The 23,067-nt window shown below is 42.8% G+C and overlaps 1 protein-coding gene and 1 pseudogene across 2 annotated transcripts; both read right to left on the reverse strand.

The window, feature by feature from the left end:
* Window positions 1-2,697: 2,697 nt before the first annotated feature.
* LOC311146325 (dnaJ homolog subfamily C member 1-like) lies at window positions 2,698-9,364 on the reverse strand (annotated as a pseudogene). The gene is made up of 9 exons (XR_014615621.1): window positions 9,138-9,364; window positions 6,995-7,039; window positions 6,442-6,598; window positions 5,101-5,236; window positions 5,001-5,007; window positions 4,473-4,646; window positions 3,962-4,074; window positions 3,069-3,364; window positions 2,698-2,794 (listed from the first exon to the last, which is right to left on the reverse strand). The product of XR_014615621.1 is annotated as a dnaJ homolog subfamily C member 1-like (transcript).
* Window positions 9,365-10,761: 1,397 nt separating this feature from the next.
* On the reverse strand, window positions 10,762-16,779 carry LOC311146629 (uncharacterized protein). The gene is made up of 2 exons (XM_084183159.1): window positions 16,524-16,779; window positions 10,762-13,243 (listed from the first exon to the last, which is right to left on the reverse strand). Exons 1-2 carry the CDS (start codon window positions 16,687-16,689, stop codon window positions 11,820-11,822), a joined length of 1,590 nt encoding a protein of 529 aa, XP_084039285.1. The 5' UTR covers window positions 16,690-16,779; the 3' UTR covers window positions 10,762-11,819.
* Between the last annotated feature and the right edge of the window lie 6,288 nt (window positions 16,780-23,067).

Here is a 23,067-nt window from a genome sequence, read left to right on the forward strand (position 1 = left end):
TGCATGCAGCACTGCTTTAACTCAGGGATATTTTGTGGGTTTTTAAGCATGAACTGCTCATTTCAATTGGGATTAGGTCTGGATTTTGTCTAGGCCATTCCAAAAACGTCAAATTAGTTGCTTTTTAACCATTTTCATGTAGACTTGTGTTTTGGATCATTGTCTTGCTGCATGACCCAGCTGCGCTTCAGCTTCAGCTCACAGATGGATGACCTGACGTTCTCCTGTAGAATTCTATGATACAGAGCAGAATTCATGGTTCCTTCTATGAAGGCAAGTCGTCCAGGTCCTGAGGCAGCAAAGCATCCCCAAACCATGCAGTAATTGGTTTTCGCCAGACAATTGGAGCCCATCTCATCCCAAAAAAGTTGACTTAAGTTTGCCAAAAAAAGCACCTGGATGATCATCAAGACTCTTGGAAGAATGTTCTATGGACAGATGAGTACAAAGGTTAACTTTTTGGACGACATGGGTCCCATTTATGCCTGGTTGTGGCCCAAATGGCACCCTATATATAATGAACTACTTTTGACCAGAGCCCATAGGGAATAGGGTTCTATTTGGAACGCTGCCTACCCAGTCAGGGTGCAAAAACACCAACTGAAACAGTAGGCTTCATTTATACTGGATCTGCACTATTGGGGGCAAACCGACCTGTACTGGGCCGGCTTTCTTTTCCTGTAACCAGGCTGGCCCAGTACAGCTTGGTTTGGCTCAGTAGTGTGAAATAGGATATTATTAGGTTGCACGATGTTGATTTCTATTTTCAAGGTAAAACAGACTTTGTCAAGCATCAGGGATACAAACACTGACCTGATTGATGGATAAATGACTATTAGGTAAATTAAGACTACTGTGCTGTGGATGGCATTGCAGAGACCTTAAGGATTACACCAAACCTCTGAAGACCCAGACCCATCATATCAAAAAGAAATGGTGGATAGAATAGGAGACTCCCCTATGATGACACCGGGCTTCCGGAACATCTCCACTATGTACACCCCTTGTTCCCTGTATTTTCTGTTTGGACATTTTGGCGCAGTTGGTAAGGTGTACGAAAACCCTGTGTGACCCCATCACCTCAAAGTCCTTGTGGTATTTCACCTGCAAGTTTACACACTATCAGTGTATTCTGGAGGAAAGATAACTTTTAACCAAGGTTAATTGAATTTGGGAAATGTATCATTTGAAACTATTTCAACATGAAACAGTTCGATTATCTAAATATGCACTTTATTTCAGTTTTTTTTTTTTTTAAGGGAACGCTGTCTAAGCATTTGTTTATGATTTCCCTATGCAGACAAAAGTAAAGCTCTTTAAAACTTCTGAGTCAACCTTATTGATTAAATGGTCTGTTCGTCAGAAGCCAGCACCTGAGGCTAAAATATGTTTCTTGACACTGTTACATGAAGCTCTGTCTCCATAGAGTACCACAGTATGAGTCATAATACCCATAAAACCTAGCGGTCAAACCCAAAAATGATTCCAATCATTTTATCCATAGGGGATTTTAAGGGCTGTGTTTCGTGTAGGCTTATTACCCTGACGTGACGTTTTGATAACTGCAAATGTCTCTAGGACAAGGTGACTTATCAATATATTCGCCTGTATTTACCCCCCCAAAATGAAATGCTAATTAGCTGCCAATATGGCTATCATAAAGAACTACAAATGCCATGATGATCTGGACAAGACTGCCGAATCGAGGTAAAGGTAAGAATCTCTGGATGAACTGTTACCTAAATTTAGTAATGAATAAATTGGCTACATTTCTTTAAATTGACACAATACCTGTTAGCAAAGGTGTCAGCTAGAGATGATGTGCAGGAACTTGCAGAGATTTGTAGTCTTGCATAATGTCTACTTTGATGCTAATTGGCATTTTCAAATCTGAGAGTAAATAAAGCTGAATATATTGATGTCACCTCGTCTGAGAGAGATTTACACGGTTATCAAAACCTCATGCCAGGGTAAGCCTACACAAAACACAGCCCTTATTAAGTTTTTCTAAAATTGTCTATGGGTAAAAAAAATGCTGGAAAAACAATTGGAACCATTTCCCTGTTTGACCGCTAGTTTTTATTTTTTATTTTTTGGGGGGGGGGGGGGGTGTATCAAATTGAAATTTCAAACAGTGCATCAATGTACTAAATGGGTCTCATCCATGTAAATAAATAAAACAATTTCCTTATCTCAAACAAGTTATATTCAGTACATGTGTGATTTAAAATGACATAGCAAAAAAAGAAGTCAAAACATATTGGAGGTACAAAAAACATATAGACATTTTTTTGTTGGTGCGCTGAACACTCCTCACGTGACAGTCCAGAGGAGGCTGGATGGCATGCTTTGGGTGGAGCTAGTCCCTTCTCCCAGGTCCTCTCCTGTGGGCGGCAGGTAGCTTAGTGGTTAAGAGCGTTGTGCCAGTAACCGAAAGGTCGCTGGTTCTAATCCCCGAGCCGACTAGGTGAAAAATCTGTCGATGTGCCCTTGAGCAAGGCACTTAACCCTAATTACTCCTGTAAGTCGCTCTGGATAAGAGCGTCTGCTAAATGTAAAAAAAAAAGAAGGGGATAGTAGCCAGGAAAAGGGGCTAGATTAGGCAATAAACTGTGTACACACGACTTAAACTGGGGTCGGTCAAACGTTTTGACACACTCTGCAATGTTGCATTGTGGGGGATTAAAAAATATATAATAATTCAAGATGGCGGTCCATGGGGGAGTCAGCTCTTGGCCTGCTTCCTTTTCAGCACCAGCTCAGCCAAAAGTTTGTAACGGATCATACACTCCTCCTGAAAAAGAGTAGGGGAAAAGGTTATAGGTCCATCATCATCCAAAATTAAATCATGTTTACCATCTCAGCTATTCATGAGAATTTAAGTTAGGTTATTTCCATGTTATTCTACCTACCTACAGCTAACTTGCTGACACTCATCGAAATTGCTTCAGGAAACCTTATACATAAGCAGACACAAAAAAATGGCCTTCTCCTTGGACAGTTGTGGGACTGAGGAGGCGGGCGGACTCTGCTCCTCCCCGCTGTCCTCCTCGGCTGCGGGGTCAAAGTCCCTCGGTCCTCGTCCCCCAGTCCTCGTCCCCTGTCCCCCGCCCCCAGTCTTTTTGCCTCTCCTCCTGACACCACCTGCTGGATGCTGGAGTCTTCTTCATCCCCTCTGCCATGGCTGCTGCCGGAGGCTGGGGTTGCGGGTCTTCACGCTGGGTCATGAGGCTGTCAGGTACGGCTCCGGCCCCAGCTTTGGAGCCCTTTCCTGGGAGAGCGCTGCTGCCCTGGGCCTTGAGCTCCGAGAGCTTCACCAGCCGCGCATCAGAGAGAGGTACAAGTTTTAGATGCTGTCTCTCTGCTGATGAATAAAGTATTCAATTCAAAAGGGGAAATTTTTCTAACCCAACAAAAACAATGGTGCAGTTGTCAAATATAATCTATCAATTACATTTATTTGACACAGCACTCATTTCCGAACAAGTTTGAACTGGAATGGCTATATTCCAAACATCATCCTAGTCTTCTCATGGACATCAAACATGACATTTAAATACAAATGGTGCTTCAGTATTGGGAGTAATATCATGGATTCAGCTGTATTACATTTTCATCTCTTATTAAACTTTGCATGATTGTAGAATAAATAAAACATTTGCCATGATAAGGCAAAAACTGAAAAATAAAGTGGTCCTTTGCAGTAAGTCCCACAAGTTAAAGTAAAAAGAAACTGATGTGTTGGTTTGACCGTCTTTAACTTGTTTGACTTTTGCAGTAACCTGCAAAGGATCACAATGTTTGGAATTTTTCTTAGACGAGAGCAAGCTACTAGTCTATTACATTTCTAAACACAAAATGTTAATTTTGCCATATTTGTCTAAGAATGACAAAACATCCACATTCCCTCCGTCTGAGTCCAGAGTTTTCCATGCACCACCCGTTCCCAATGTATACTCACATTGGTCACCCGATCTTCCTAGTTCGTGGGCGATCTTCTCCCAGCGTCCAGGTGTTCCCCCCCAGGGAACTTGGCCCTACTCCTTGTCAGAAGAGTGATGTCCTCTCCGGTGCCTGAGGAAACGACAAACAAGACTAGATCAAAGCCATTGTGGCTTACGGTGGTCTAGGGCTGCAAAATTCCATAAACGTTCCCAAAATTCTCCGGTTTTTCCGCAAATCACTGTTGGGGGAAAAAAAGCGGGAATTTGAGGGATTTTTGGTGAACATAACACAATAATGACCATCCAAAATCTATTCCATCTCGCTTGTTGCCTCAAATTCATGCAATTTGCCTTACTTGATCCTAGAATAGGTTCTATTAGACAGATCAAACTCTGGTAACTGTCAAACTATACCTACAAATGGCAAATAAAACTTGAACTTTATAATCCATTTTGGTTTAATTAAAAGAGCAGAGCTTTACTAATGTCGTGGAACAAACCTTTTCACAGCGGGAAAATATTGTGGACCCACCTTCTTCTGAGACTTCTTATCCTCGAGCCAGTCATCCATCTGGTCTTCGATATCCTCGATGGACGTTCCCTGGTCGTACACTGGTGAGTATGCACTGTCTGCGACCGTGAGGGAAGGCTCATAAACAGGGAACTCAAACTTCGGCTTCTTCACTTTGGATCGTTTCTCTTCTTGGGGATGACAAGTGAGGAACGTGATAAGACAAGAGCACAAAACACACGGCTGGGGAAAATGCAACTGATGTATCCTAGTTACTGAATTATTTCAGGAAAACGATTTCTCTCTACAAATAAAACGTATTATGATTTGCTATTTTTGTTTGATACATCTAACCTTTATTTATCCAAGCAGATTAATAAAATAAAGGTTAATAAAATAAAATAAAAAGGACATATTAGTACCGGTGACCATGCTGAAGTGTACATACAACACACATGAATAGGCTTCATGCTAAAGGAGCAATATTCCAATGTGTTTTCCATTACACTTTCACACGCAACTAGCACTTGATGTCTACAATATACGGTTCCGCTGTTTGAGAGGTTAGGCGCGGAGGGGAAGATTTTGCCGTTCTCTTTCACAGCTAAAAAGCAGTGCTGTATTATTATTCAATATGATATTTACTTGTGAAATTAGCGATGTCTTGTGACACTCGCCTCTCCTCAATTTTTTTCCCTGTCCGACAAACCGCGATTCTTCAGCACTCGTCTTCCTCCTCCTTTTCTTCTTCTCTTTTTTTCTTACTGGTCAGAAGTTCATCCTAGTAGGAGAAGCACCATATGGAATGAAGAGGTCAAGCAGGTTATTAGTAGCCTATGGCCTCCACTTTGCTCACACACACACAAAAAAAGTATACTTGGTTCAATGGAACCAGTTCACTGCAAATCACTTTTTTTTAATGTATTTTTATTTAATCAGGTAAGCCTGTTGAGAAGTTCTCATTTACAACTGCGACCTGGCCAAGATAAAGCAAAGCAGTGCGATAAAAACAACAACACAGAGTTACATATGGGGTAAACAAAAACGTACAGTCAATAACACAATAGAAAATCTATATACAGTGTGTGCAAATGTAGTAAGTTATGGAGGTAAGGCAATAAATAGGCCATAGTGCAAAATAATTACAATTATAATTTAGTATTAACACTGGAGTGATAGATGTGCAGAAGATGATGTGCAAATAGAGATACTGGGGTGCAAAATAGCAAAATAAATAACAATGTAAATAACAATATGGGGATGAGGTAGTTGGGTGGGCTAATTACAGATGGGCTGTGTACAGGTGCAGTGATCGGTAAGCTGCTCTGACAACTGATGCTTAAAGTTAGTGAGGGAGATAAGTGTCTCCAGCTTCAGAGATTTTTGCAGTTAGTTCCAGTCATTTGCAGCAGAGAACTGGAAGGAATGGCGGCCAAAGGAGGTGTTGGCTTTGGGGATGACCAGTGAGATATACCTGCTGGAGCGCAGACTACGGGTGGGTGTTGCTATGGTGACCAGTGAGATATACCTGCTGGAGCGCAGACTACGGGTGGGTGTTGCTATGGTGACCAGTGAGATATACCTGCTGGAGCGCAGACTAGGGGTGGGTGTTGCTACATTTATTATATGACAGATAAAGAGAAATATGACATCTCTTACATATTCAGTTTGAATAATTCAAGAAGTTCCATTTTGGACTATTTAAATTGAGCATTGTTAAATGGCAGTAATTGGTTATTATAAAAACCTGAATATGCAGCGGCTGAGAAACCCTTTCCTAAATGGCAGCTGTGTATTTCTACTTTCCTACACAGAAAAAAGCTTTTTAAACCCACTTTTTCAGCACTTGGGGGGGGGGGGGGGGGGACTAAGTTAGTAGAATTGAAGCCGTGGAATGGATAACAGTCAACTTGAATAACAGCTTGGCAGTAAAAAAAAAAAAAAAAAACTGAGAGAAGGGTGAAAGGTCATGCACGGTCCCCTCACCAGCTGCTTCTCCAGGTAGACGGACCAGACGACTGCGTAGTGGCACACGGGGAGGGTGAGGAAGAGCAGGAAGCCCAGCTCCCCGTTGCTCATCTTAGCTCACAAGCCTGTAGTAGAACACTGGATGCCTCCAGTCCGGTAGCCCGTTGACCAGAACGAAAGGGTGGTTTTGAGGATTTCCCCGATGGCAAATTTTAGGGGTGGTTCACACTACCGTGCCGACCCAAACCATAACTGTGATGGATTTTTTTCTAGCAGTTCCAGCAACTATAGTCGGCAGCAGTACAGCTTGGCTCAGCCCAGCAGTGTGAAAAGGGTATTAGTTTTAAGTGCTTTCCTCATTTTTTGTCCCAACTGCTGCGGCGGGTAACATAGGAAATACATACCAAAATCATACTCCGGGGAATAACATGGGGAGAATATAGTATACCTAATAACGACAGAATACTGTAATGTTCTCTCCACAAAATTGTGTATGATAATGTCAATGTGACAGACTCCTCCCACCTTCACAAGAAAGTAGTGAGAGAAGGTGGGGGGGGGTAAAACTGACCTCTGTCTCCTCTTCACCTTTCAGTACTTCATAGATGCCCACCAACTAAAGATGATCAGAAAGGCAATAGACAAAAATGGCAATCAATACTTCAACTAATCAGTTAGTTGAAGATTGCAGTGTATGAAAATGACTATACCTCACACTACATTTACTGCATATAAACAGTGTTCCACTTAAACGTTACCTTTTCTAATAACGCTGGGATTTCTCTGTACAGGTGCAGCTCAATAAATTAGAATATTGTGGAAAAGTTAAGTAATTTCAATAATTCAATTGACAAAGTGAAACTCATATACACTGCTCAAAAAAATAAAGGGAACACTTAAACAACACAACGTTAACTCCAAGTCAATCACACTTCTGTGAAATCAAACTGTCCACTTAGGAAGCAACACTGATTGACAATAAATGTCACATGCTGTTGTGCAAATGGAATAGACAACAGGTGGAAATTATAGGCAATTAGCAAGACACCCCCCAATAAAGAAGTGGTTCTGCAGGTGGTGACCACAGACCACTTCTCAGTTCCTATGCTTCCTGGCTGATGTTTTGGTCACTTTTGAATGCTGGCGGTGCTTTCACTCTAGTGGTAGCATGAGACGGAGTCTACAACCCACACAAGTGGCTCAGGTAGTGCAGCTCATCCAGGATGGCACATCAATGCGAGCTGTGGCAAGAAGGTTTGCTGTGTCTGTCAGCGTAGTGTCCAGAGCATGGAGGCGCTACCAGGAGACAGGCCAGTACATCAGGAGACGTGGAGGAGGCCGTAGGAGGGCAACAACCCAGCAGCAGGACCGCTACCTCCGCCTTTGTGCAAGGTGGAGCAGATGGAGCACTGCCAGAGCCCTGCAAAATGACCTCCAGCAGGCCACAAATGTGCATGTGTCTGCTCAAACGGTCAGAAACAGACTCCATGAGGGTGGTATGAGGGCCTGACGTCCACAGGTGGGGGTTGTGCTTACAGCCCAACACCGTGCAGGACGTTTGGCATTTGCCAGAGAACACCAAGATTGGCAAATTCGCCACTGGCGCCCTGTGCTCTTCACAGATGAAAGCAGGTTCACACGGAGCACGTGACAGACGTGACAGAGTCTGGAGACGCCGTGGAGAACTTTCTGCTGCCTGCAACATCCTCCAGCATGACTGGTTTGGCGGTGGGTCAGTCATGGTGTGGGGTGGCATTTCTTTGGGGGGCCGCACAGCCCTCCATGTGCTCGCCAGAGGTAGCCTGACTGCCATTAGGTACCGAGATGAGCTCCTCAGACCCCTTGTGAGACCATATGCTGGTGCGGTTGGCCCTGGGTTCCTCCTAATGCAAGACAATGCTAGACCTCATGTGGCTGGAGTGTGTCAGCAGTTTCTGCAAGAGGAAGGCATTGATGCTATGGACTGGCCTGCCCGTTCCCCAGACCTGAATCCAATTAAGCACATCTGGGACATCATGTCTCGCTCCATCCACCAACGCCACGTTGCACCACAGACTGTCCAGGAGTTGGCGGATGCTTTAGTCCAGGTCTGGGAGGAGATCCCTCAGGAGACCATCCGCCACCTCATCAGGAGCATGCCCAGGCGTTGTAGGGAGGTCATACAGGCACGTGGAGGCCACACACACTACTGAGCCTGTACCTGTACTAAGTTCGTCCATATGGTGGCTAACCCTCCTCCTGGACAGCTGACGGGCATGCAGGCTTTGCAGCCCTACTTCAACACACCTCATTCAGCTAATCAAGGTCCTGATGCGCAGCTGAATCAGATGTGTTTGTGCAGCGCTGGAGCAAAAGCCTGCTCCAGACCTGTACACTTTGTCTGGTGAAGCCACAGCGTCCTATAGCGAGTGTTCCTTGCACGATGAAGAACTAGCTAACGGCATTTAACTACCTACCTTATCTTGCATCAGTTCCTCACTAGAATGGAGGGATGAATGGACAATTGAAGGGGTTATAATAAAAAAAAGAAGGGACGGACACGTCATGGTTTGCTCGTCTCCAGGTAGTCTGGGTACACGTAACTAGTTTACTAACTAGTAAAAAAAATAAAACTACAACAGGCCTCGTCATTGGAACAGATCCCTATTTAGGATTTTAGCTAGTGCTAGTCAGTCAACGTTTACAGGTTACAAAAACAATTAGATATGACTTACCTGCCCAAGAGACAGGAATTTGTAAAAGTTTTGTTGAATTTCCTCCACCAGATCGTAGAGCTCAAGGTCTGAATCCCAGGAACGAGAAGTCTTGGGTAGGCAATAAGAATATTGACCGCAGCAATAAACGAGAGGCCCCATGAAGCTGAGGTCATTATCAGGCTTTGACAATGTTGGCGGTAATATCGTACCGCGAACATTTTAAAATCCTGCTGAGATACACCAAACGTGGCTACTACTCTTACCACATTTCCCACAATCCTCTGTTCATCACCTCTTCCGGTTTCCACACACGTCACACCGATTTGTAGATGTTTAAAGCCTTCAACATAAAAGCACCAGTTGATGCGCATGATATCCCCCCGAGTCCGATTTCAATCCAGCGTGTCCCTCATTTCAACCCAATTTTAATAATAGGCTATTTTCTCAGGAACCATATGGTCTGTCCACTAGAGCTCATGGACAACATCGGAAACAGATATAAATAATCTGAAAAAATATATAATTTTTAAAAAGTAATAATTAAATGATAAATTCCCCAAATGTTCGATATTTCCAAAAGTACGTGTTAATTAACATAGTTTCTGAAAAAATCGTGGAACTTTGTTAAATAACCAGGAAGTTTGCAATCCCAGAGAAAGCCATATAAAACAAAACCAATTTTGGAACGTGAACTTCTGTGATTCTGTTATACTGATCTCGGTGACTTGTGCAAAACAGAGGGACATTTAAGTAATGACAAGTTTAATGGATTTTATTTTATTTGTATCTCCTCAAGATATCCACTTTGGAGTAAACCTTGAGTAGGTTGTTATGAAAAATGAAATATACAGGAATAGACACATTTCTGATGTGTCTGTTTGGAAAAGGCCATTCATTCTTCTGATTGAAAAACATACTCCACCACAGGAGGCTGGTGGCACCTTATTTGGGGAGGATGGGCTCATGGTAATGGCTGAAGCGGAATCAATGGAATGGTATCAAATACATTAAACACATGGTTGCTCCATTCCAGCCATTATTATGAGCTGCCTCCCCTCAGCAGCCTCCACTGTACTCCAAGTACTGCACACTAAAGAAGGGACCATTAGTAACATTTGGGCAGGTCACTCTTGCTACAAAGCAACACAAATTAATAAATGAAATACCCCCACATTCAGACTATATAATTTTTTGATTTTAGGATTGTATGTGCTTAGCACCACCAAAGAAAAATACTTCCATCCAACAAGGCCGGGAAAGTGTGCTGGTTTTCGATTGTCACCATTTGGGACTAAAGCACTCCTCAAAAGGCACTGGTATGTGTAGTCCTACTGCACACTAACGTGTAGTCCTACTGCACACTAACGTGTAGTCCTACTGCACACTAACGTGTAGTCCTACTGCACACTAACGTGTAGTCCTACTGCACACTAACGTGTAGTCCTACTGCACACTAACGTGTAGTCCTACTGCACACTAACGTGTAGTCCTACTGCACACTAACGTGAAGTCCTACTGCACACTAACGTGAACATTCCTCACAGTAACCAGGTTTTCATCCAACCATTTCATGCAAATTATTCTTATTTATAATATAATATAATAATAATATAACCTTTATTTAAGCAGGGAGTCACCATTTGAGACCAGGGTCTCTTTCACAAGGGAGCCCTGCATATAGAATTTATAAGAGAAATCAAATACAACACAAAACCAGTAAAACACAGCACAACACAAATATTCAAGAAAAAAACATGACATTCCTCAATAAGACGGTCGCCCAATCAATATTTTTAAATTGCCAGAGCGGCACCAGAACATCCAATTGTAATGTATTTTGTAGTTGGTTCCAGCAACGAGGTGCTTCAAAACTAAAAGCGGATTTACCTAGTTCGGTGGAGACCCGAGGAACATGAAGAGTTAACCAACCTTGTGAACAGGTTTGGTATCCCATGTTTTTATATTTTAACAGAAAAGTTGGGTAAGTCGGAAACTCGTGTAGTAGAGCTTTGTAAACAAAAAGGGAATAGTGGAGTGATCTACGGGACGATCACCTGATGCATTAAAAAAAGTCACGACAGACCTTTTGAAAACCGCTAATTTGTCGGTAAAACTTCCTGTCAACTTAACTAAATACGCTAGACGAGGTGGGATATTTTTTTGGGGGTTAGATTAAATAGATTACCCAACAATTGCGGTGGAAAAACCACCATGTCTCATTAAACTTTGAGTCACGCAAATATGTTGTAGCCTACTACCGGGACATGGAAAAGCAATGCAGTTTACAGGCAGATGGAATAAGTTATGAACTTCATAACTTATGGTGGTTAAGTGCACGGTGATGAGCTTCATGCAAATGTCCAATGATGCTGGTGACTTGATGGCTGCCAATTATAACAATCAAAAAAGGATATTGATTTTATCCATATCTCATCATATAACCTACCTTGTCCACTTTATCAGCGGACTGTTGTCTATAGAGAATGCGCCAAAACCAGATTGGGCAAGTAATACCATTTATCGCAAGAGTTTGTGACAAAACCATCCGTAGAGTTGAAAATGCAATGGAGACACATTTATTTGGTACATGAAAACTTAAGCGCAAAAGTGCTTTTATGTGCACTACACCATCACGTACAGCATTTTAAGTTTGATGGAAACACCTCCGGTGAGAAAATGCGCATATTCTTTCTATATGGACTATTCACATGAAAATCCTTCACCAATTGGATGGAAACCTAGATAGTGACTTTGAAATTGATGCAATTTTAGGACCTGTGCAGTGCTATAGCATTTTCCGCACACCGTGCACTTGTAAGGTTTCTCCCCTGTGTGAACCCTCATATGTGCGGTTAGGTTTTCCTTCCGGCCAAAACATTTCTCACATTCGTTGCACTGGTATGGTTTCTCTCCTGTGTGAATCCTTGTATGGGTATTCAGGTGTCCCTTATGAAGGAAGCATTTACCACATTCTTTGCATTGATATCGTTTCTCTCCTGTGTGAGTCTTGTGCATTTTCAGATTAGAATATATGTGAATCACCATATGTCTGTCCAGGTTATGCTTACTGGGGAAACATTTCTCACATTCTTTGCACTGATACAATTTATCCTGTGTGTGAATCTTCATATGTGTATTCAGCTGTCCACTATGAATGAAGCATTTGCCACATTGTTTGCATTGATATCGCCTCTCCCCTGTGTGAACCAACATATGTTGTTTCAGATGAGACTCAACGGAGAAGCGTTTACTACAAACATCACAATAATATATTTCTGTAGTGTGAGTTTGCAGGTGGTCGATCATACAATCTGTGGACTCAAAGTCTTCTCCACACACGCCACACAGGCAGTCGTCGTTCTTTGTGTGTGCTTGTCGCACGTGATGGATGAAATGCTCCATGAAAACAAAAGTATTTCCACACACCTTGCAAGAAAAAGGAACAGAATGGCTTTGAATGGGGGATTTAAAATGGGGCAACTGTGTGGCTGTCTTGTCATCAATACTGGTATGGGAACTTTGGCCTTGTTTTACCCACGTTCTGTTTGATTTGAGTAGTGTAGATCCCGGCAGCAGTTCTCCACGTTCCATCCCATTGTCACTGGCTTCACTCTGAGCTGCAGAACAGCCAGGATTTACTGCAAATAGAGGATGAGAGTCACTAGTTGGTTCTGTTACTCCGTAGTTCTGTCCATCAGGTTCTGTTACTCCGTAGTTCTGTCCATCAGCTTCTGTTACTCCGTAGTTCTGTCCATCAGCTTCTGTTACTCCGTAGTTCTGTCCATCAGGTTCTGTTTTGATCTCTTCCGTTGTGTTGGTGGGTATAGAGTCCCTCTCCCTGTTCTCCACCGTTTGAGTTTGGTAAAGATGTGAGAGCTGAGGTGGGCCCTGATCACTGCAGTCACTTTTCACACAGGCACTAGTGAATGTGGACTCTTTGGTGTCAGCCTCCAGCCCTTGAAGCTGCTCTTCCCCCCGACTGGTCCTGAACTCCTCGTGTTCCTCTTTAATCTGTGTGGCCTCTGGGTCCTCCTGCCCCAGACTTGGGCTCCACTCCTGCTCACAGTGTTCCTGCTCAGGCGGAACCTCCTCTTCAGATACAAGGAGAGTGAATTGCTGGGGGTCTGAAAAGAAAACAAACGGGAAATATTGCTGTATAATTTCATATTTAAAATGTAATGAGTGTATCATACAGTTCCCTATCCCCTACAGCAGAAATGCCCTACTGCTATCACTACAGTCTGCAGCTAACTGTAAGATTTATCACAACTAGCTAGTTAGTGAAGCCAACGCTATGTATTAACCTTAAATGACTGGCAGGGGGCGCTGTTTTGAAGCCACCGTGCAGCCATTTCGGTTCATTTGAGTCATTTAGCAGTAGTGAGTGCATACATTTGTATACTTTTTTGGTACTCCTCCATTGTAAAAAAAAAAAGATTTTGGAAGCTATAGAAATGGATTTTATTAAATGTCTACATTCGTTTTTTGACACGTGTATTCTATTAACAACTTTAATACATACATTACAATTATATTCAAGTACCACAAGAGCAGAAATGCACATTTTTTTCCACTGAAAGACGATGCCCAGAGCTTACCCCATGACGTTGCACAAAGACTGAAGTCAACAAGTCATTGTTTTAGTCAAAGTATGATATAGCTGGGTTTGAAGTGGGAAATCCGAGTGGAGACTTCGTGTTTTTTTTCTTCTCTCGTGTCAATGTCGTGTTTCCCCTATGACAGGGTTCTTCAATTCCGGTCCTGGAGGGCCGAAACACCTCTGTTTTTCATCCTCTCCTTCTAATCAGAGGCTAATTCAGACCTGGGACACCAGGTGAGTGCAATTAACTACCAGGTAGAAATAAAAAACAGAAGTGTTTCGGCCCTCCAGGACCGGAATTGAAGAACCCTGCCCTATGATATGACGTGCTAATACTTTTCAGTCTACGTTTCTTTTCAGGACTGGGTTTTATTTTTATGTTACCACCCACCAGCATGGCATTGTTTATTAACATGGGCATGGACTCTACGTCTATGTCGAAAGCGTTCTACCGGGTTGCTGGCCCATGTTGACTCCAATGCTTCCCACAGTAGTGCCAAGTTGGCTGGATGTCCTTTGGGGGGGGGGGGGGGTGGACCATTCTTGATACACACAGGAAACTGTTTGTAAAACCCAGAAGTGTTGCAGTTCTTGACACACTCAAAACTGGTGCACCCTGGCACCTACTACCATACCCTGTTCAAAGGCACTTAAAACGTTTGTCTTGCCCATTCACCCTCTGAATGGCACATATACACAATCCATGTCTCAATTGTCTCAAGGCTTAAACATCCTTCTTTAACCTGTCTCCTCCCCTTCATCTACACTGATTGAACTGAATTTAACAAGTGACATCAATAAGGGAACATAGCTTTTACCTGGATTCACCTGGTCACTCTGTCACGGAAAGAGCAGGTGTTCTTAAAGTTTTGTATACTCAGTGTGTATTTGTATATACATGTATAACCATTTTATAAATGCTATAATTGCGTGATACGATTGCATTTTGCAACCCTGCTCCCGCCGTCGCCCCAAGATGAATGGTTTTGACCACTAAAGTCTTTCTTCACTACACGCTTCACTGCTTTGATTAGTGCAGCTAAACCACAAGGTGTCTACCCTATAATGAACAGGTACCGCAAAAGAAAATGAAAGGAACTTGTTTATCTATTTTGTTGTGATGTTACATTTGTATTGGTGTTTTGTGTCTGATGCGCTCTGGGTGTTGTTACATCTCATTTGCGACATGCATCATGACCAAAGTCATTGTAGCCTATAATTTCACCTCTCCGGTGAGAACCATGAGCACGGGCTGACTTGGCTTTGCTGTACTTGGCTTTGTAGCTCACCTACAAAAGGTTGCGCCGTCAATTACAATGTAGAAAAACGCACGTCTCTAATGGAAGATGCCAAAACTTTGGAGTTACCAATAGATGGTGAAGTCGAAGATACTGCTTTCAAATCAAATCAAATTTGATCTGTCACATGCGCCGATTACTACAGGTGTAGACTTTACCGTGAAATGCTTACTTACAAGCCCTTTCCCAACAATGCAGGGTTAAAAATTATTAAAAGTGGGTAGAAAATAAACAAGGAAATAGTAACAATAAAATAACCATAATGAGACTACATACAAGGAGTACCGGTACTGGTCTGTGGCGAAGATTTCCCTAAATGCTTATGACAAATCCAGCTCCAGAACCAGCTGGCTCATCTTTTGAATATGATGTAGTAAAAAAAAAACAATAACAGCAACAACAGATAACATTAGCTAGCTATAAGGTTAGCATTCTAGCTAGATAAGGTTAGCATTCTAGCTAGATAAGGTTAGCATTCTAGCTAGATAAGGTTAGCATTCTAGCTAGATAAGGTTAGCATTCTAGCTAGATAAGGTTAGCATTCTAGCTAGATAAGGTTAGCATTCTAGCTAGATAAGGTTAGCATTCTAGCTAGATAAGGTTAGCATTCTAGCTGGATAAGGTTAGCATTCTAGCTAGCTACACTAACAGCTGTCAGTTTCCTATGTGTTGATGTTTCTCCACTCCACGTGGAAATCACCATGACATTATTTCCCACCCCCAATTCGTGAATATGTATATAACTAGCCTGCGTCATTCTTCGGAGGTAAAACCTAAACAAGCGTTATCGCTCTAGAGCAGGAATTAGGTCGAAATAGGGGCAGCATTGCCCTCTGGTGGGCGCCTTTAAACGTCTGCCGATCGTTCAGCGCGCTGTGTTTTGGCGACCACCGGCTGTAGGCATTTTTCACACGATTCAACATGTAAAACTCGGTTCGCAAGTTATGTTAAAAGGAGCTACGTACTCTCGACCAGCAAATGCTATTTGTGTGTCTGTGCCCTAATTGAACTGAACATGAAAATGTTATTTAAAAATATATAACCTATTCCTTAAAATATATTTTTTGAGTAGTAATGTTACTGTCCCCACTACAACAAATAAATACATGTAATTTTGTCATTTTATTGAAATACTGTAGAATTCCATTCATTCCTATGGAGGACTACTCCTTCTGGGATAATGGCAGCGGTCATGGCTAGAAGGGATCCAGCTTTTGTCAAATTAATGTCAACCGTTGAATTCTTTAGCATTTTTGCTAACCGTAACCTAAGTCTCCTAACCTGCGACGAAAAAAGTCAAATCGGACGTTAAATTGACAAAAGCTGGATCCCTTCTAGCCATGACCCTTCAAAGCCCGCGATTGGTCATTACATAGCATCAACAATCCAGGGTTTATACGCATCATTGGGTGTAGCTAGCTAACGTTAGCTTACCTAGGCAGTGTGCCCTATTTAAATTGTTATGTTATCACATTTAGTTAGATGTCCCATTGATTCCATACAGACCTGCTCTATGAAACTTTGGCTTGGTTAACAAATCAAGCAGTCGTCGCAGACGTTCGTTCTCTTCCTGATAATCTGTTATTGTTCTCTCTACTGCCACGGATATCTCTGCAGCAGCTGCTGTTAATCGTTCAGTCAGATACGCGTTGAACAACTGTAGTTTAGACATTTTGGTCGAAATAAAAGTCGATAAATATGTAATATTCCGTTCAAGTTGTGCATGTAGCCTACATTTCGCAAGGTGCGAAATTTCCCACAATCCTGTGTTTGTCTTCTTCTTCGTGTGATTTTCCGGCAGACTAGAAGCTGTGCTGCGTGTTGCTGCGTCTCGTTGGTCGGAGTGCGGATTAAACATTTGATCACAAAAAAAGGGAGAGGGGGGAAATCTTAAATTGCACCAACATCTAACACTGCACCTATACACTATCCCCCAAAACCCACCACCCCATCTTCCCACTACTTTGGAACCCCTTTTCTCAAAACTCCCTGTAGATGTTCTGCACTAAAATATTTTATTCCCTAGTTAATATAATAACAAGCCATTTAGCAGACGCTTTTATCCAAAGCGACTTACAGTCATGCGTGCATACATTTTTTTTTTGTGTGTGTATGGGTGGTCCCGGGGATCGAACCCACTACCTTGGCGTTACAAGCGCCGTGCTCTACCAGCTGAGCTACAGTGTTTCAAACAGGATAATTGATTTGAAATGGGGTTTCTCAGTACAATCTGCCATATTTTCTCAGTACAATCTGCCATGATTTGGAAAGGCACACAACTGTCTATATAAGGTCCTACAGTTGACAGTGCATATCAGAGCAAAAACCAAGCCATGAGGTCGAAGGAATTGTCCGTAGAGCTCTGAGACAGGATTGTGTCACAGAGGCACAGATCTATGGAAGGGTACCAAAAGATTTCTGCAGAATTGAAGGTCCCCAAGAACACAGGGAGGTGACCAAGAACCCGATGGTCACTCTGACAGAGCTCCAGAATTCCTCTGTGGAGATGGGAGAACCTTCCAGAAGGACAACCATCTCTGCAGCACTCCACCAATCAGGCCTTTATGGTAGAGTGGCCAGAAGAAAGCCACTCCTCAGTAAAAGGCATATGTCAGCCTGCTTGTAGTTTGCCAAAAGGCACCTAAAGGACTCACCTCAGACTGGGGTGAAGGTTTACCTTCCAAAAGGACAACAAACCTAAGCACACAGCTAAGACAATGCAAATGTAAGAGTGGCTTCGGGACACGTCTCTGAATGTCCTTGAGTGGCCCATCCGGAGCCGGGACTTGAACCCGATCCACCATCTCTGGAGAGACCTGAAAATACCTGTGCAGCGACGCTCCCCATTCAACCTGACAGAGCTTGAGAGGATCTGCAGAGAATAATGGGAGAAACTCCCCAAATACAGGTGTGCCAAGCTTGTAGTGTCATACACAAGAAGACTCAAGGCTGTAATCGCTGCCAAAGGTGCTTCAACAAAGTACCAAGTAAAGGGTCTGAATACTTATGTAAATGTTATATTTCAGTTTTTTATTTTTAATCAGTTAATTTGTAGAATACAGTTTGAAATGTTAACGACTCATATTTTTTCAGTCCTTGAATCAGTTCATTTTTATAACACCAATAATAACACCACCAATTAGGACATCCCCATCAATGAACTCTTCTTCAACCAGAGCTTTGGAAATCCCCTCCTCCTTGCACAGAAACTGTACCTGAGGTAACACTCCCCGTCTTTCACAGACTGTATGATTTGGTCTCTACAAGGTACTAGAGACATCTTCAACCCTTAACAAAGAGTCTCAAGGTGTATGGCCCCTCGGTGGGTTCAGAGATATATCTATGTGTTTAGAGTCTCAAGGTGTATGGCCCCTCGGTGGGTTCAGAGATATATCTATGTGTTTAGAGTCTCAAGGTATATGGCCCCTCGGTGGGTTCAGAGATATATCTATGTGTTTAGAGTCTCAAGGTATATGGCCCCTCGGTGGGTTCAGAGATATATCTATGTGTTTAGAGTCTCAAGGTATATGGCCCCTCGGTGGGTTCAGAGATATATCTATGTGTTTAGAGTCTCAAGGTATATGGCCCCTCGGTGGGTTCAGAGATATATCTATGTGTTTAGAGTCTCAAGGTGTATGGCCCCTCGGTGGGTTCAGAGATATATCTATGTGTTTAAGACCTACTGGAGTTGGCAGTGAGCAGTAGTCCCGACACCATTGAGGTAACTAGACGACTTGTGCTGTAGCCGAACTGGAGAGGACCTTGACCAGAGTTGAAGCGATGAGAGGAGACCTTCCCCCCAAAAGCTAAGTACTTCTCCATTCAACATATACCCCGCCTCTCCATTTACCTTTGATTTTCAATGACCTGATCACGCTTTGTTGATTTCCCCATTGGGTTGTGGATTTATCTACTATTATTCTTTATTGTTTTTTGCCATTACTGTATTCCTGCTTTTGGAAACCCCTTCCACCTTCCCCCCTATTTCACGCACTGTATGATTTGGTCTCTAGAAAGGTACGACAGACATATTCAACTCTAAACGGACGGGAACCAGAGTTCAGACAGAGGTGGCCTTAACAAAAGTTTATTACCTCTCCATTCCATTACGATTTTTTAAAATCATGTTTGGAGAGAGTCAGGTGCTTTTAAGATATACGGCCTATGGTTGAGGTCTATTGTATTTTGCTCTATGGCGCTTTAGCACAACAGCGCCATCTGCTGACAGAATATCTGTATTCCACTCAGTACAATATGACCCAGGAGAGGCCTACTGCAAGCACTAGATTGGAGCCTTCAGAGCGTGCCTGCCGTGGGAGGACAACAGAACATTCTGAATGGACATTAAAACAGAACTTTACCTTTTGGAATGCCCAATCGGGACTTTTATAAATTGTTAAAATAAATAATTGTGTGGAAGGCCCTACAGTCTGCTCCTCAGTAAAAAAAAAAAAATCAAGATAGGGATTCTACTGGACCGGTGGTTCGGCTCCCGTTACATTTTCATTTTATATCATTGTGATTAACAGCAGCCTACTAGTTAGCAACATAACATTGTTGACACATTGTGACAGCTGGAATAATGTGGTTGAAGCTGGACTAGTGCAGGGCTCTCCAACCCTGTTCCAGGAGAGCTGCTGTCCTGTAGGTTTTCACTCCAACCCTAATCTAGCGCACCTGATTCTAATAATTACCTGGTTAATCAGGTTAGTTACAACTGAGGTTGGATCAAAAACCTACAGGAGGGTAGCTCTCCGGGAACAGGGTTGGAGATCCTTGGACCAGTGGACCTAGTGCTTAGATCAATGCATTTGGAATCTATCACTACAAAGTCACTACAAAGGTGCAGTTCCCAGAAGTGGAGCTGTCACTTAATGCAATGGATGGGAAGCCTTATTGCATATAGTTCTAATTAAATTCTAATTGTTGAAGTTAATTTGTTCATAAATGTACGACATCAAATTATCCGATTTGGATGAGTTGGCTGCAATGTGGCAGCAGTACTTCAGTCAATGACAGCAAAGGATTAGTGTTTCTGAAAAACAACTAAACCATAAAACACCAAGACAAACAACAATATGGACTGTATAATTTCAGATTAATGATCATTACGTGAACATCAACAGCCAATACGGATATACTAACAATACATAGACGGTAAGTAGACAAATGCTTAAATGTTGATGTGCAGTCAAAATAAATAAATGGCGTACCCATGCATACTATTATACACAGACATAACTTAAACTTTCAAACACTCAATTGCTACTGTACTTTAGTGCTACTGGGTCAAATGTATGCATTCTACAAATTCTGTATCATTAAAAAAAAATATATTTTGAAATACAATGGATTTAGCTGCCAAATATGTCTGCTCACTTAGTCTCCATTAGTCTGACAAGTGGGCAGAAAATAGGTACATTAAGACATTCTAAGAACAGGGTCAGAAATGTACAAGTCTTTAGTACATATATGAAGTGGTGAAAGAGGGAACACAATACAAGTAATTCACCCTTCAATGTTCTACCTATTATGTGTCACTCTCCACTAAGGTGTGTTTATGCAACACTGAAATGAGGGGGAATTCGCAATACCTGAGGTCATGAATTCCCTAAAGGCATTGTAGGTGCTATGAAAAGGGGAGACTTAGCGTCACAGCACACATGTTTGCCTCTGGGTACTTTTTCTTCTGCTGCCCAGCGAGACTGCCTCTCGCTGTGTGGAGGAACTCGATGGTCGGGGTTTCCTCAAACCCCAGGGTTGACACCACCGGTAGCAAACTCCAACGCCATCGCCACTGTTAGAGGAGGACGTTCTCCATCTGAGGAGTACACAGTGAAACATTTTAAAATACACGTTTAAATCACAAACGGAATAATAGACAGTTGCCGATAACATTTAACAATTGAACTGCTATCTTACCTTGCACCTTGGCCAGCCAGTTGAACCAGCGGCAAATGGTGTCGTTCTCCAACCACCGCCGGTTGCCGCCTGGAATGGAATATCAAATCAAATCAAATTTGATTTTTCACATGCGCCGAATACAACGGGTGTAGACCTTACCGTGAAATGCTTACTTACAAGTCCTTAACCAACCATGCAGTTCAAGAAAGAGTTAAGAAAATATTTCTAAATAGACTAAGGTAAAAAATAATAAAAAGTAACACAATAAAATAACGAGGCTATATACAGGGGGTACCGGTACCGAGTCAATGTGCGGGGGTACAGGTTAGTCGAGGTAATTTGTACATGTAGGTAGGGGTAAAGTGACTATGCATAGATAATAATCAGCGAGTAGCAGCAGTGTAAAAACAAAGGGGTGGGGGGGTGTTGATGTAAGTAGTCCGGGTGGCCATTTGATTAATTGTTCAGCAGTCTTATGGCTTGGTGTTAGAAGCTGTTAAGAAGCCTTTTTAGGTGACTTTAAACAGGTCCTTCAGGTCCCTGGCAGTTCTAAACAGGTCCTTCAGGTCCCTGGCAGTTCTAAACAGGTCCCTAAGGTCCCTGGCAGTTCTAAACAGGTCCCTAAGGTCCCTGGCAGTGGGAGGCTTTATGAGGTCCACAAAAAGTGCTCGGAAGCTGTCCGGGTGGTTCCCCAATGCCTCCAGCAGCCCAAGAGAGTTGAGACCATATTTGAACCTGTTAGGGTTTAGAGACCGTATGTGTATATATAAAAATAAGTGTTAAGGACAATGTAGTGATGTGTATTGATTAAGGGAGGTGGACCGATTAAAACAATATTTATGTTAGAGGAGGTAATGACAAGTACTTCACATAGATTTATAACAGAGTTGGCCACCTGCATACTCCCTTGGACAAATCGTTGAGCCACCAATTCAACCACACCATCCCTGTCCATAATTGTCTTGACAACGATCATTTTCAGCCTCAGTAGGCACAGCCAGTCAGTTCATCCAATTTGTTCTTCACCTCTGATAGGTCCTCTGCTTTTTTAATCTAGAATTTTCTAGAAAATCTAGAAAAATATGACAGGCAATCGAGAATTTTAAACACAGAAAAAGAAACCATACATGTAAAAAAGGATAATCTATTATTTCCTTTCGCTGTTAGGGAGGATATAAAACGTACATTTTCCAAACGTGCTCTCAGAGTAGTGTGGTTCACCCCCTCCAGTCAGAGTAGTGTGGTTCACCCCCTCCAGTCTGAGTAGTGTGGTTCACCCCCTCCAGTCTGAGTGGAGGAGCAGGCTTCCCACACACTGCTGCGAAGAGTCGCTCAGAGAAGACGTGTGGCCCAGCTCCTCCATGGACCACACACACACTGAACATTTCCCCAATGGTTCCATACAGGGCCTCATGTGATGCTAAAAATACCATTTCAAATGTGTGCCAACTTTATTATCCCTATGATCTCTCGCCCTGGACAAAGCACCTGAAAAAGCCTCTTCACTAATTGTTTGGGCTTAAATTCTGTATTGTACATGAAAATCAGACCTGAACACAGGTAAAGAGAAGGACATCAAGGGACAGCAGTTTCACTCCTTCGGGACCCTCGAAGACCCCCTTGTTCAACTGCCCCCTCCACCTTGGACTCAACGTCCACAAAGGCAACGTCCATCTTAGCCCCGTTTTTGCGTTGAAACGCATGCAGGCTACTGTTTAGGACGTTGCCTCTGTGGACTTTTATCATGTTGGTGATGGGTCAGTTTTCCTGGTACGCTCGGCTCCAGAGCGTACGGAAAACGGCACGTGGGGAGGGGGTTGATCCTAAGGGAAAATACTCTGACATTTAGTTTATAAACAAATGGTCTTAAAACAACTCTGTCTCTGGATCCGATGATGGAGGTGAGGAAGGTGAGGGAGAAGGTGAGGGGTGATAAGAAGGAAAGAGAGAGGACGTTGAGGGTGAGGGGTGATAAGAAGGAACGTTTGGTGATGAAGGAGGTCAGTGGAGAGGAGGCTGGTGAGAAAAGAGCACAGGTGAGAGGTGTTGAGAGGGGACAGGTGAGAGATGAGGCGATAGGATTCCCTGTAATTGGACAGAAACAACCACACACAAAAGTTATAACTATCAAGTAGTTAAACTGTAG

Source organism: Coregonus lavaretus (genome assembly GCF_964263955.1).
Source record: "Coregonus lavaretus genome assembly, chromosome: 19".
Lineage (NCBI taxonomy): Eukaryota > Metazoa > Chordata > Actinopteri > Salmoniformes > Salmonidae > Coregonus > Coregonus lavaretus.

Excerpts from the sequence above, each read along its gene's own strand:
- LOC311146629 (XM_084183159.1), bottom strand. The coding sequence starts at position 16,689 with ATGTCTAAACTACAGTTGTTCAACGCGTATCTGACTGAACGATTAACA. Across the intron at positions 13,244-16,523 it reads GCCAAAGTTTCATAGAGCAG|ACCCCCAGCAATTCACTCTC; the intron begins GTCTGTATGGAA and ends TTTTCTTTTCAG.